At 46.9% G+C, this 13,969-nt stretch overlaps 1 protein-coding gene and 1 non-coding gene across 2 annotated transcripts; one reads left to right on the forward strand and one right to left on the reverse strand.

The window, feature by feature from the left end:
* Positions 1 to 3,124: 3,124 nt before the first annotated feature.
* Positions 3,125 to 3,195, forward strand: LOC126945257 (small nucleolar RNA SNORD59). Its single transcript, XR_007722384.1, has one exon. It is a non-coding gene; the product is annotated as a small nucleolar RNA SNORD59 (small nucleolar RNA).
* A 3,120-nt stretch (positions 3,196 to 6,315) lies between these two features.
* Positions 6,316 to 10,886, reverse strand: LOC126934290 (protein NYNRIN-like). The gene is made up of 2 exons (XM_050755098.1): positions 10,600 to 10,886; positions 6,316 to 7,226 (listed from the first exon to the last, which is right to left on the reverse strand). The coding sequence occupies exons 1-2, from the start codon at positions 10,796 to 10,798 to the stop codon at positions 6,403 to 6,405; spliced, it is 1,023 nt and encodes a 340-aa protein (XP_050611055.1). The 5' UTR covers positions 10,799 to 10,886; the 3' UTR covers positions 6,316 to 6,402.
* Positions 10,887 to 13,969: the final 3,083 nt, after the last annotated feature.

The raw sequence follows: 13,969 nt of genomic DNA on the forward strand, positions 1-13,969 counted from the left end.
CTGCCTCAGCCTCCCGAGTAGCTGGGACTACAGGTGCCCGCCACCATGCCCGGCTAATTTTTTGTACTTTTAGTAGAGACGGGGTTTCCGTGTTATCCAGGATGGTCTCGATCTCCTGACCTCATGATCCGCTCGCCTCAGCCTCCCAAAGTGCTGGGATTACAGGCGTGAGCCACTGCTCCGGGCCAATAGTTAGTTTCTAAAACAAAAAATAAGTACCCTGTAAGCATATTTAGATATATAATGCTAAATATTAAAGAAAACATTTTAAAAGTTGGTAATGGTTGGCCGGGCCTGGTGGCTCACACCTGTAATCCCAGCACTTTAGGAGGCCAAGATAGATGGATCATGTGAGGCCAGGAGTTCAATACCAGTCTGGCCAACATGAAGAAACCCCGTCTCTACTAAAAATACAAAAATTAGCTGGTGTGGTGGTGTACACCTGAAGTCCCAGTTATTCAGGAGGCTGAGACACGAGAATCAATTGAACCCAGGAAATGGAGGTTGCAGTGAGCCGAGAGCACACCACTGCACTTCAGCCCAGGCCACCAAAGGAGATTCTGTCTCAAAAAAAAAAAAAAAAAAAAAAAAAGGTTGGTAATGGTTGCCTCCGGGGATTGGAAAAGGATGGACCATATTGAAACTGAAGTCAGGAAGCTATTTTTCATGTGTTGTAGAATAATTTGACTTTGTCCTGGCACAGTGGCTCATGCTTATAATCCCAGCCCTTTTAGAGCCCTGTCTAAACAAACAAACAAACAAAATCAGCTGGGTGTGGTGGCATATGCCTATAGTTCCAGCTACTGAGGAGGCTGAAGCAAGAGGATCACTTGATCCCAGGAGACTGAGGCTGCAGTGAGCTATTATTATACCACTGTACTGAAGCCTGGATGACAGAGCAAGATCCTGTCTCAAAAAAAGAAAAAAGAAAAAAACAGAAAAGAAAAATGTTTAATTATTTCACTCTTGAAGTATTCATATAGCCAGGCACAGTGACTTATACCTGTAATACCAGCACTTTGGGAGGCCAAGGCGGGTGGATCACCTGAGGTCAGGAGTTTGAGACCAGCTTGGCCAACATGGCGAAACCCTGTCTCTGCTAAAAATACAAAAAATTAGCCAGGCACAGTGGTGCACGCCTGTAGTCCCGGCTCCTTGGGAGGCTGAGACGGGAATTGTTGAACCTGGGAGGCAGAGGTTGCAGTGAGCAGAGATTGTGCCATTGTACTACAGCCTGGGCCAGAGAGCGAGACTCCATCTAAAAAAAAAACACACACACAAAACAAAAAAACTCCATATATTAGCAATAAATTAAAATTTTTAAATTTACAAAAGTAATGCAAAAAAAGTGAGTTAATGTAAAGAAATAGCAGTCTTGACATTTGACAGGGTTGATACAACAGACCAGTGGAGGAAGAATGGATTGTTTTTTTTTTTCTTTTCGAGACAGAGTCTTGCTCTGTCGCCCAGGCTGGAGTGCAGTGGTGTGATCTTGGCTCACTGCAACCTCTGCCTCCTGAATTCAAGCAATTCTCCTGCCTCAGCCTCTCGAGTAGCTGGGATTGCAGGTGTGCGCCACCATGCCTGGCTAATTTTTTTTTTTTTTTTTGTATTTTCAGTAGAGACGAGGTTTCACCACGTTGGCCAGGTTCGTCTCAAACTCCTGACCTTGCGATCCACCCACCTCAGCCTCCGAAAGTGATGGGATTACAGGCGGAGCCACCGTGCCCAGCCTGGATGGATTGTTTTAAGAGATGATTTTGGAAAAACTGGAAGAAAAGAAAACTACTCTAATGCATGCCAGTTCAGATGGATTGGAAATATAAAGGTTACAGGTGAAACTGTTAATGGTGGAGGGCATCCAGGTTCTTAGCGTTTTGAAGGAAGAATTGGACTAAACGCACAAAAAAAGCAAGAAAGGAATGAAGGGGTTCATTGAAAATGAAAGTACACTCCACAGTGTGGGAGCGGGCGAGCAGAGGGGCTCAAAGGCCCTGTTACAGAAATTTTGGGAGTTTAAGTACCCCCCTAGAGGATTCCATTGGTTATGTGGTGTACGCCCTATGTAAATGGAGAGGATGAAGTAAAGTTACAAAGTCATTTACTTGGCCTAGGCCCTATGGAGAGATTATTTCCTGTCATAGCTGAAGTGTGAATTGGCCTTATGTTCCCTGCCTCCAGATCCCATTTTCCTGTCTCAAATCTATAATGGTAATAGAAGAACCTGTGTTATCTTTCTGACTTTGAAGCAAAAGAGGGCTTCTTAAATAAGACCTCAAAATACAAGCCATAAGGCAGACAACGGGTTAATTTTTTTATATCAAAATTAAGGGGCCGAGCGCGGTGGCTCACACTTGTAATTCCAGCCCTTTGGGAGGCCTAGGCGGGTAGATGACCTGAGGTCGGGAGTTCGAGACCAGCCTGACCAACAGGCAGAAACCCCGTCTCTACTAAAAATACAAAATTAGCCAGGCATGATGGTGCATGCCTATAATCTCAGCTACTCGGGAGCCTGAGGCAAGAGAATCGCTTGAACCTGGGAGGTGGAGGTTGTGGGGAGCCGCGATTATGCCATTGCACTCCAGCCTGGGCAACAAGAGTGGAACGCTGTCTCAAAAAAAAAAAAAAAAAAAAAAAAAAATTAAGGGCTGAGTGTGTTGGCTCACACCTATAATCCCAGCACTTTGGGAGGCTGAAGTGGGCAGATTGCTTAAGCTCAGGAGTTTGAGACCAGCCTGGGCAACATGGTGAAGCCCCATCTCTACCAAAAATACAAAAAATTAGCTGGGCATGGTGGCACGTGTCTGTGGTCCCAGCTACTTGGGAGGTGGAGGCAGGAGGATCACTTGAACCAGGGAGGTACAGGTTGCAGTGAGCCAAGAATGTGCCATTGCACTCCAGCCTGGGTAATGAAACTATATATATATATATATATAAAAAAATTAAATAATCCTGCTCAATAAAGGAAACTATAATCAAAGGTACTACATAGGAATAGACCTAGGGGGGAATTTGCAAAATTTAAAGCAAGCAATTGGTTAATATCTAGACCACAAAACCCACTCCTCAAATCAATAAGGCAGTAAACTAAAAGCAAGAAAATAGGTAAAAAACATGATTAAGCACTCACTGATGAGTAGCTTCTAACTTTCATTCTTCTGAGTTTGCTGAACCCAGATGCCATTCCTGAGAAGGAAAAAAAAGGAAAAAAACAAACATGGTAGGCAACCACAGAAGGGGAAATCTGAATACTAACAATACCTTGAATGCAATCAGAAAAATGCACATTAAAATATTAATAAGATACCACTTTACACCCATCAGGTAGGCAAAAATTAGTCTGGTAATACCAAATATTAGCAAGATGCAAGATGTGAGGAAACAAATCCCTGCTGTACTCCTGGAGTGTGAGGCATGCAGCCATTTCCATTTTTGCAGTGAAGAAATCTGGGCCGGGCGCGGTGGCTCAAGCCTGTAATCCCAGCACTTTGGGAGGCCGAGACGGGCGGATCACGAGGTCAGGAGATCGAGACCATCCTGGCTAACACGGTGAAACCCCGTCTCTACTAAAAAAAATACAAAAAACTAGCCGGGCGAGGTGGCGGGCGCCTGTAGTCCCAGCTATTCGGGAGGCTGAGGCAGGAGAATGGCATAAACCCGGGAGGCGGAGCTTGCAGTGAGCTGAGATCCGGCCACTGCACTCCAGCCTGGGTGACAGAGCGAGACTCCGTCTCAAAAAAAAAAAAAAAAAAAAAGAAATCTGGCAGAACTTTGTGAAATTAAATATGCACATGCTCTATGACCCAGCAATTCTAATCTGTCAACGAAAAGAGTGGAACTTTGTACAATATTTGAAGAGATTTATTCTGACTCAAAGATGACTGACCATGGCCTGTGACACAGCCCTCAGGAAGTCTTGAGAACATGTGCGCAAAGTGGTTGGAGTGCAGCTTGGTTTTATACGCTTTAGAGAGGAATGACACATCAATCAAATACATTTAAGAAATACATTGGTTTGGTCCAGAAAGGCGGAACAACTCAAAGTGGGGGGCTTCGAGGCTATAGGTAAATTTAAATGTTTTCTGGTTGGCAGTCGGTTAAATCTGTCTAAAAACCTGGGATAGATAGAAAGGGAATGTTCAGGTTAAGGTAAAGATTGTGGAGACCAACGTTCTTTTGAAGTCGCATAATGGCTGCCCTTGGAGACAATAGGTGACAAATGTTTCCTATTCAGATCTTGTTATGCCCAGACCGTTTATTCCCCGAAGAAGACCACCAGAGTCCAGAGTCAAAGCTAAGCAGCAAGGATCTTTATTACAGGTTCGAACCTGGAACTCTCCCTCGCTCGTGAAACGAGACGGGCAGGAGAGTTCCCCCACTCAGCTCCGAACAATGTTATATAGTCTAAGAAAAGTGGGCATAGAGTTATTATACAAATCAGATATATGATTGGCTAGTGTTTGAACAAGGCGATTTGGCTAACTATGATTGGTTCCTGCCATTTCTGATATTTTGGTTCAAACTTTGAGGCGGGAGAGCAGGTTTATGGCAGCAAGAGTTTATCTTACTTAAACACGTCTTGTGACCTTGCCTCAGAACTTACAAAATCTCTGCTACGTGCAGAAAACCAGGTACTCACAGAACTTACGAAATCTCTGGTATGTGCAAAGATTAGAGAGCAGAACAAGGGTGTAGCGGGTGGGGGGCGGGTACACATCTATCTTTGTGTCCTTTCATTTCCCCCTTCTCATAAGTAACTGGATGTCCAATCTTGGATTTCCAGAGTCTTATAATATAGCCTCACTTTCTGGGTGCAGGAGAGGCTGGTGATGGCTACGGAGGACCATTAGTTGGATGGTATCAAACCTTTCTCTGACAAATTGTAAAATTTTATTTACCACACAGGGGCCTATAGTGAATAGAAGTAGTAAAGACATTAGGGGGCCTAAAAGGGGTACCAGAAGGGAAAACATTGAAGAGCTCCACCAATTGTTAGCGGCTGTAGTGAATTGTTGCTTTTTCATTTCTAAGCTTAGTTCGTGTAGGTGTTGGACTCTTTCCTCAACTAACCCTGACTCATTTATATAGAAACAGCATTCTTCTTTGAGGAACATACAGGTACCTCCTTTCTCAGCCGTGAGTAAGTCTAAGGCTCTGCAGTTTTGAAGGGTGACCTGTGCTAGGGAGGTGAGCTGCCGCTGAAGGGAGGCTAGGGAATAGGCGGAGTCTTCCATAGCAACAGAGAATTGTTGTAACAGCTTGTCGTTTTCTATCATGGAGTGTTGTAGGGCCCCTCCTGCTAACCCCGCTGCGACGACAGAGGTGGTTAAGGATATTCCGGCAATTAGTGGCAGAAAAACTGCTCGTCTATGTCGCGCAGTTTTAGTTGGGGCGGTCCCTGCCCAGCCTATGAACTCTGCCGGGGTTAGCAGTGTCAGTCGGGGAACTAGGGTAACAGGGACACACAACTGTCCGTCAGAGATGCTTTTGGACAGAGTTTTTAACAGAGTCATATTACACCAGAAGAACACACCAGGGGGAGCATATATGGGACTATTAGGGTATGTAGCCGATTGGTTACAGAGGCTGTTGCTAAATGCCGAATAACAATAGGGGTATTTCTCTTGGTATGGGTCACGGTACAGGGCCACATCGGGTATCGTGACTATCGATGAGTTAAAACCTGTATAGTTTGTGGGAGGGGAGGATAGAGGAACAGCCGTTAATGGTGGTCTTCCTAGGGTTGCACACATAAAGCAAGAGGACAGGTCGCCTAAACCAGTGAGGTTGGCGAATGCTAGCCCTTCCCGTAATAGAGTTAGCCAGGAGAAGGGCTGCAAGTCTTGTGATAGCTTGGTTTCTTGCCTGTGGATTTGTGTGTGGATTAAGGGTTGAATCTGGACTAGACTTCTCCACAGATATAAATGGCTACTGGGCCAGGTACTAGTTGATGAGTAATATACTCCCCCATGTTGTGGGGTTGTCCACCGAGAGTCCCATGGGTCTCTAATTATCCAAGTGTAAGTGACGGGAGACTCAGTTTTGTAAAAATACCACCCTTGTCGTTCTCTCCAGTATCGGACAGAGTGCGTCTTACAGTAGCTATATGGGCAACCTGCACTCTGGTGCCACCAATAATTTTTACAGTTATATTCAGTTTGATCATATTCAAAACAGATCATGGGTATTGCTGGTTGGGCAATCTGGAACCTAGTGAAATTGAGGTAAACTATAGTATTACACCCTGAGGGGGGGCAGTCTGCGCTAGCTAGCAGTTTACCCGCTTGGGGAGTTTCCCCGGGGTGAGTTTTGTTCTCATAGAGCCAGAACCTCCAGACACAGGGATTAGACGGTGCAGCAGTGAGGAGAGTCAGATGCATAAGGCATAAAAGCATAGGTAAGCTAGACATGGTTACGGCTATGGGGATGACGGCGCAGGGTTAGCTTTAAGGGATTGTTCTTAGCTTTGTCTACAGTCCATGTAACCGGTGCTCCAGACGGCTCGAGAAGGTCGGATGTTGGGTCCACTGGTTTGACGTGTGTGTAGTGGATCCACGAAGCGATGCCTTCTACTTTGAGAGCGGTGGGAGTAGTCAGGAGTACTTGCAGTGGTCCTTTCCACCTGGGTTGAAGAGTTTCTTGCCGGTGGCGCTTGACTAGGACCCAGTCTCCCGGCTGGAACGGATGAGGCGTCGGCGGAGGTCCTGCCTCGTACAGTTCTCGTAGTCTGGGCCAAATTTCCTGGTGAATTTTCTGTAAGGCTTGTAAGGAGAACAGGAGCTCAGAGACATTTTCAGTTTCAGGTTTGAGTAAGTCATCTTTTAGACTGGGGACCAGGGGTGGGGGTCTGCCATACATGATTTCATATGGTGTGAGGCCTAGTCTGTAAGGGGTATTTCGGGCCCGGAACAGAGCGTAGGGGAGAAGTACTACCCAATTAGCGCCAGTCTCCATGGTCAATTTAGTTAAGGTCTCCTTCAGAGTCCGATTCATCCTTTCTACCTGTCCTGAGCTTTGGGGCCTATAAGCACAATGTAATTTCCAATTTGCCCCCAGAATGGAAGCCAAATCCTGACTTACCTTAGCAACGAAGGCTGGTCCATTGTCTGACCCTATTTGGACGGGAAAGCCATACCTGGGGAGGATTTCTTCCAAAATTTTCTTTGCTACAACCTGAGCAGTTTCTCTCTTAGTTGGGAACGCTTCTGTCCATCCTGAAAAAGTATCTACAAAGACAAGTAAGTACTGATACCCATATTTTCCAGGCTTTATCTCAGTAAAGTCTATTTCCCAATAGATACCAGGCCTAGTTCCTCTACACCTAATTCCTGCGGTGGTCTGGGTTTGGGGGCAAGCGTTGTTTAGTTGGCAGGCTTTGCAATTTGTTGTGACATCGCTGGCCAGTTCAGCTATGCGCCTGATTCTAAACTTGGCGTGCCTGATTAAGTCCATCATTCGCCGGGCACCCAGGTGGGTTGTCCGGTGGATGTGTTCCAACACCTGCCGTCCTAATTTTTCTGGTAGGATGGTTTAGTCATTTATATCAGTCCACCACCCATTTTTAACCTGTTTTAGGGGAAGCGTGTTCATCCATTCGCGATCCTGTTCGGTATAGTCGGGAAAACATGGCAAATTTCGCGGGCCAGGATCGGGGAGCTGGAGCGCGAGGAGCTGACTGGGAGCTTTTGCTATGCTCCTTGCGGTTTGGTCGGCTAAGAAGTTGCCTCGAGCAATTGGCGTAGTTGGTTTCTGATGCCCAGGGCAATGTACGATAGCCAATTTCTTTGGTTTCCACAAAGCAGTTAATAGAGCTAGGATCTCTTGCTTGTTTTTTATTTCTTTGCCTTCGGCTGTTAATAGTCCCCTTTCTCTGTAGATGGCCCCATGTATGTGCGCAGTAGCGAAAGCATAGCGGCTATCCGTGTATACTGTTAGTTTTTTCTCTGCCCCTAGGGTGAGGGCCTGTGTAAGGGCTATCAGTTCGGCTCTTTGGGCCGATGTCCCTGGAGGCAAGGGTTCCACCCAGATTACCTCAGTCTCTGACGTTACAGCCGCTCCTGCATACCGCTGGCCTTGGTGGACGTAGCTGCTGCCATCAGTGAACCAGGTGAGTTCTGTGTCGGGGAGCGGACGATCTTGCAGGTCCTCCCGCACCCCATGCACCTGAGCCAGTATCTCAGTGCACTCACGGGACAGGGCGTCCAAGTCTGGATTTGGCAGCAGTGAAGCAGGGTTTAAAGAGGTTGGGGGCAGAAAAGTTATTCTGAGGGGGTTTAACAGCAGTCCTTGATAGTGGGTGAGCCGGGCGTTACTCATCCATCGGTCCGGCGGCTGCCGGAGGACGCCTTCAATGGCATGCGGGGTTATAACGCGCAACTCTTGCCCCATGATAAGTTTATCAGCGTCTCGGACCATTAGGGCGGTCGCCGCGATTATCCGGAGGCAGGGTGGCCAGCCAGCAGCCACTGAATCTAATTTTTTTGACAAATAGGCAACTGGCCTCTGCCAGGGGCCTAGGTACTGTGTTAACACGGCTTTTGCAACACCCTTACTTTCATCCACGTATAAGTGGAAGGGCTTGGAGACATCAGGGAGCCCCAGCGCGGGGGCTGATAACAAGGCAGTTTTGATTTGCTGAAAGGCCAGCTCAGCCTCTTCCGTCCAATTGAAGGGATGCCGTTCCTTTGTTGCCTGGTATAGGGGCTTGGCTAACTCAGCAAATCCGGGTGTCCATAACCTACAGAACCCTGCCGACCCCAGGAATTCTCTCACTTGCCGTGTTGACTGGGGTCTAGGGATGCGTAGGACTGTTTCCTTTCGGGCTTTGGTTAGCCAGCGTTGCCCCCCTTTTAATAGGTACCCCAGATAAGTTACCTCCGACTTGCAGATCTGAGCCTTTGTTGCTGAGGCTCGGTAGCCTAGCTCCCCCAGAGTCTTCAGGAGGTCCTCAGTCCCTTGAACACAAGTTTCCGGGGACCTGGCCGCTATTAAGAGATCATCAACATATTGCAAAAGAGTTATTTCAGGGTGTTGCCGCCGGTACTCACCCAGATCTTCATGAAGGGCTTCATCGAACAGGGTTGGCGAGTTCTTGAACCCTTGTGGCAGTCTGGTCCATGTTAGCTGACCGTTGATGCCCCTCTCAGGATCCGTCCATTGAAATGCAAAGAGTTCTTGACTTTTGGGAGCCAGAGGAAGGCTGAAGAAAGCGTCTTTTAGATCAAGAACGGTATACCACTGTTTTTTGGGATGTAAGGCACTCAGAAGGGTGTATGGATTGGGCACAGTGGGATGTATGTCCATGACCCTTTTATTAACTTCTCTTAAATCCTGTACTGGCCTGTAGTCCGTACTGTTGGGTTTACGAACAGGTAACAGTGGAGTATTCCAGGATGAGTGGCAAGCCCATAGGACTCCCTGGTCTAGGAGTCGGCGGATATGGGGCGTAATTCCTTCTCTTGCCTCCAGGGGCATAGGATATTGCCGAACCCGAACCGGGTCCGTCCCTGGCTTAACTTCCACAAATATGGCAGGTCGATGTTTAGCTAGCCCCAAGCCCCCAGTTTCTGCCCACGCTTCAGGGAAACGCTGGAGCCAAGAGTCAATTCCCTGATCGGGGGGCTTTTGCTCTTGATGGAGTCGGTACTCATCTTCTAAGGTGACAGTCAGGATAGATATTGGCCTGTTTTGGGAATCAGTTATCTTGGGCCCTTCTGGCTCAAAGTGGATTTGGGCCCCCATCTTTGTCAGCAAGTCCCTCCCTAGTAGAGGGCAGGGGCTCTCTGGGATGACTAGGAAGGAATGGGAGACTTTTCCCGTTCCTAAGTCTACAGTCCTCTGGGTTGTCCAGGGGTATTTTTTGATGCCTGTGGCCCCGTGCACCCAGGATGTTTTCTTAGACATTTTTCCAATTGGTTTGGTTAGGACTGAGCGTTCCGCCCCAGTATCGACCAAGAAGCGAACTGGGGACCCCTCCACTTGCAAAGTTACCCTGGGTTCGGGGAGGGGGTCCGAACCCCGTCCTCCCTAGTCAGAGTCCTGGGTAACGAGTACGGAGGTAGGGTTAGCTGGTCTCCGTTTCTTTGGGCAGTCTTTAATCCAGTGGCCACGTTCCTTGCAATAAGCACACTGATCTTTTTCTAATCCTTGCCTAGGGCCTTGCTTTTTCTGCTTTCTGTTTTGGCCATTTCCTGCCTGGGGGAAAGCTGCTACTAAGACTTTGGTCATTTCTTTGGTTGCCTTGAACTGTTTTTCTTCTGGAGTATCCCTATTATTATAAACTCGCTGGGCCATCTGAAGGAGGTCCTGAATCTGCTTTCCCTCTAAACCTTCTAATTTCTGGAGTTTTCTTTTAATATCTGGTGTTGCCTGGTTTACAAAGGACATTACTACCGCTGCCTGATTTTCCGGTGCTTCCGGGTCCATAGGGGTAAACTGTCTGAAGGCTTCCATTAATCTCTCTAAATACACAGCGGGGCTTTCTGTCCCCAGAATATACTTGTAACACAGAATATACTTTAGCCAAATTGGTGGGCTTGCGAGCTGCAGCCCGGAGACCCGCCATTAGAGTCTGGCGATAAATGAGCAGTCGTCCCCTACCTTCTGCCGTGTTGTAGTCCCATCTGGGCCGGGTCAAAGGGAAAGCCGCATTAATGAGGTCAGGATTTGCAGTTGGCTGGCCGTCATCTCCTGGAACCAGTTTTCTGGCCTCAACTTGGATTCTTTCCCGCTCCTCCGTTGTGAACAGGATTCGGAGGAGCTGTTGACAGTCATCCCAGGTCGGCTGGTGAGTAAACATGACACTGTCTAACAACGAGGTTAGATCTTTGGGATTATCTGAGAACCGAGCATTTTGGGACTTCCAATTGTATAAATCACTAGTAGAAAAAGGCCAATACATGAGACGGGAGAGCCCGGTATCATCGAGCGATCCTATTTCTCTGAGAGGCAGGGCTACGGTGGAGTCAGGGAGTCGGGAAGCTTGGTCCCGCTGTACGCGGCCTCGCGTTCGGCCGGCCGGCCCCCCCGGGTTACTTTCGCTCTCGGCTGCTTCCGCTTCTCGGTTTCCCTCTACGGAAGCACCACCCTGGGGGACTGGGTCCTGCGGGATAAGGTGCTGATATGGTGGGGGAAATGTGGGTTCTAACGTTAGGGGGTCCTGGCTGTCCGGCAGCACAGGGGCCGAGGGAGCAGAGGGAGTCTTTTGTCTTGTAGGTCGCGTTACTAGGACTTTGCAGGGCTCAGGGATGAATGGAGTTATCCAGGGTGGTGGGTTTTCCACAAGATCCTGCCACACTAGAATATAAGGAATTTGATCAGGATGTCCTGACTGCCCTGGCAGGAAAATCTTAGTTTTTACCTTAGTAATAATAGAGAGACAGAAAGTTCCTTCGGAGGGCCACCCTACGCCGAAAGATGGCCACTCCGAACGGCAGAAAGTAACTAGCTTTCCCTTCTTTAGTTCTACGCTTAAGTTACGCCCCCGAGCCTTCACATCCTTAAAATTGGTAACAAGGAGTGAGAGTGGCGTGCTCTGGTTGTTGCCCATCTTTGGACTGCTCCTACAAAGAGAAGGGGGGACGAAAATGAGTGCGAAGCAGAGGGGGAGTATCCAACAGGTCCGGTCCTGGAAGGGGAAGAAAAGGTTTTATGTTTCGTTTTGGGCTTACACTTAACACTTAACAATAACGGACAGACAGTAATAACGATGAGCATTCGCGAGCGCGTGTCGGACTTCCGACCTGAGTCAGACGGGGCAACCAAGGATGGAGGCCCCCAGATGGGCACTGGAGAACGTCTCCCACCAGTCCCGAGTGGCTGTCTTCTAGCGCGTCCGCCAAGACCGTGCCACTTACAGAACAGACCAATACAGATTACAGATTACGGATTTTGCGAAATTTCAGGGAGACAGACAGAGACAAAGACAGAGACAGTGACAAAGCCGGCTTACCTACAGATTAAGATCCGTTGACTTGGGGGTCTGGTGGGCTTGGGGGAAATCCCGGACGAGCCCCCATTTGTTATGCCCAGACCGTTTATTCCCCGAAGAAGACCACCAGAGTCCAGAGTCAAAGCTAAGCAGCAAGGATCTTTATTACAGGTTCGAACCTGGAACTCTCCCTCGCTCGTGAAACGAGACGGGCAGGAGAGCTCCCCCACTCAGCTCCGAACAATGTTATATAGTCTAAGAAAAGTGGGCATAGAGTTATTATACAAATCAGATATATGATTGGCTAGTGTTTGAACAAGGCGATTTGGCTAACTATGATTGGTTCCTGCCATTTCTGATATTTTGGTTCAAACTTTGAGGCGGGAGAGCAGGTTTATGGCAGCAAGAGTTTATCTTACTTAAACACGTCTTGTGACCTTGCCTCAGAACTTACAAAATCTCTGGTATGTGCAAAACAAAATCTCTGGTACGTGCAGAAAACCAGGTACTCACAGAACTTACAAAATCTCTGGTATGTGCAAAGATTAGAGAGCAGAACAAGGGTGTAGCGGGTGGGGGGCTGGTACACATCTATCTTTGTGTCCTTTCAATCTTAGTTAGTCTCTTTAGGATTGGGAGGGTCTGGAGGAAAAAGATGTGTGTGTATATATATATTTGTTTGTTTGTTCGTTTTGTTTTGTTTTTGAGATGGAGCCTCGCTCTGTCTCCCAGGCTGGAGTGCAATGGCGTGATCTCCGCTCACTGCAGCCTCCAACTCTTCGGTTCAAGTGATTTTCCCTCCTCGGCCTCCCAAAGTGCTGGGATTACAGGCGTCAGCCACTGCACCCAGCCCTAGCTATGTTAATAAAGATTCTTTATGGATGTAGATTTTCCCCACAAAGAACAGCTTTGCAGGGGCATTAAAATGCCATTAAAAATATGACAAAGAAACATGTTTTGGGGTAAAATATTTTGATTTTCTTCTTTGTCTCGTAATGTTATACCAGAGTCAGGTTGGAAAGCAAATCATTATATATAGGGTTAAATAAAACCCATCTGATGAGAATTTATGATTTGTAGGGCATGACTCCCCAGATCCCTTAGATAGGAATTTGGGCAAGATAAAAAAAATCAGAGTTTAATCCTCAACTCCTTCATATATGTTACAGAGAAACTTGTCTAGATTCTTGCATGTGAGTATTAAATATATATATTTAAAATTTCTTAAATATACATATTTTAAAAATTAAATAATCCTGCTCAATAAAGGAAACTATAATCAAAGGTAATAGATAGTGAATAGACCTAGGGGGGAATCTGCAAAATTTAAAACAAGCAATTGGTTAATATCTAGACCATACAACCCACTCCTCAAATCAATAAGGCAGTAAACTAAAAGCAAGAAAATAGGTAAAAAACATGATTAAGCCTTCACTGATGAGTAGCTGAGTACGCAAGAATATTTATCACAGCATTATTTGTGGAAGCTCAATGTTAGAACTTAGTTTCAGGTGACTTTCATTAACAAAGTAGAAAGGTTAAATATAGGCCCGGTGTAGTGGCTCACGCCTATAATCTCAGCACTTTGGGAGGCTAAGGAGAGCAGATCACCTGAGGTCCAGAGTTTGAGACCAGCCTGCCAACATGGTGAAACCCTGTCCCTACTAAAAATACAAAAATGAGCCGGGCTTGGTGGCAAGCGCCTGTAGTTCCAGCTACTCGGGAGGCTGAGGCAGGAGAATCGCTAGAACCTGGGAAATGGAGGTTGCAGTGAGCTGAGATCACGCCATTGCACTCCAGCCTGGGCAACAGAGTGAGACTCCATCTCAAAAAAAAAAAAAAGAAAGAAAAAGAAATGTTAAATATGGGAGTTGCATAGTATAGAATGCTACTCAGCAGATATACAAAATATTCAAAAGACAACATGGAGAGATCTTAAAAATAGTAGTGAGTGAAAAAACAAAACCATATTTTTGGTACAGTAACACTTATGTCAATTTAAAACTACACCAGGGACCGTGTGCAGTGTCTCATGCCTGT

This window comes from Macaca thibetana, chromosome 1 (genome assembly GCF_024542745.1).
Source record: "Macaca thibetana thibetana isolate TM-01 chromosome 1, ASM2454274v1, whole genome shotgun sequence".
Lineage (NCBI taxonomy): Eukaryota > Metazoa > Chordata > Mammalia > Primates > Cercopithecidae > Macaca > Macaca thibetana.

Excerpts from the sequence above, each read along its gene's own strand:
- LOC126934290 (XM_050755098.1), bottom strand. The coding sequence starts at position 10,798 with ATGTTTACTCACCAGCCGACCTGGGATGACTGTCAACAGCTCCTCCGA. Across the intron at positions 7,227-10,599 it reads GGACTACAACACGGCAGAAG|ATACTTTTTCAGGATGGACA; the intron begins GTAGGGGACGAC and ends TTGTCTTTGTAG.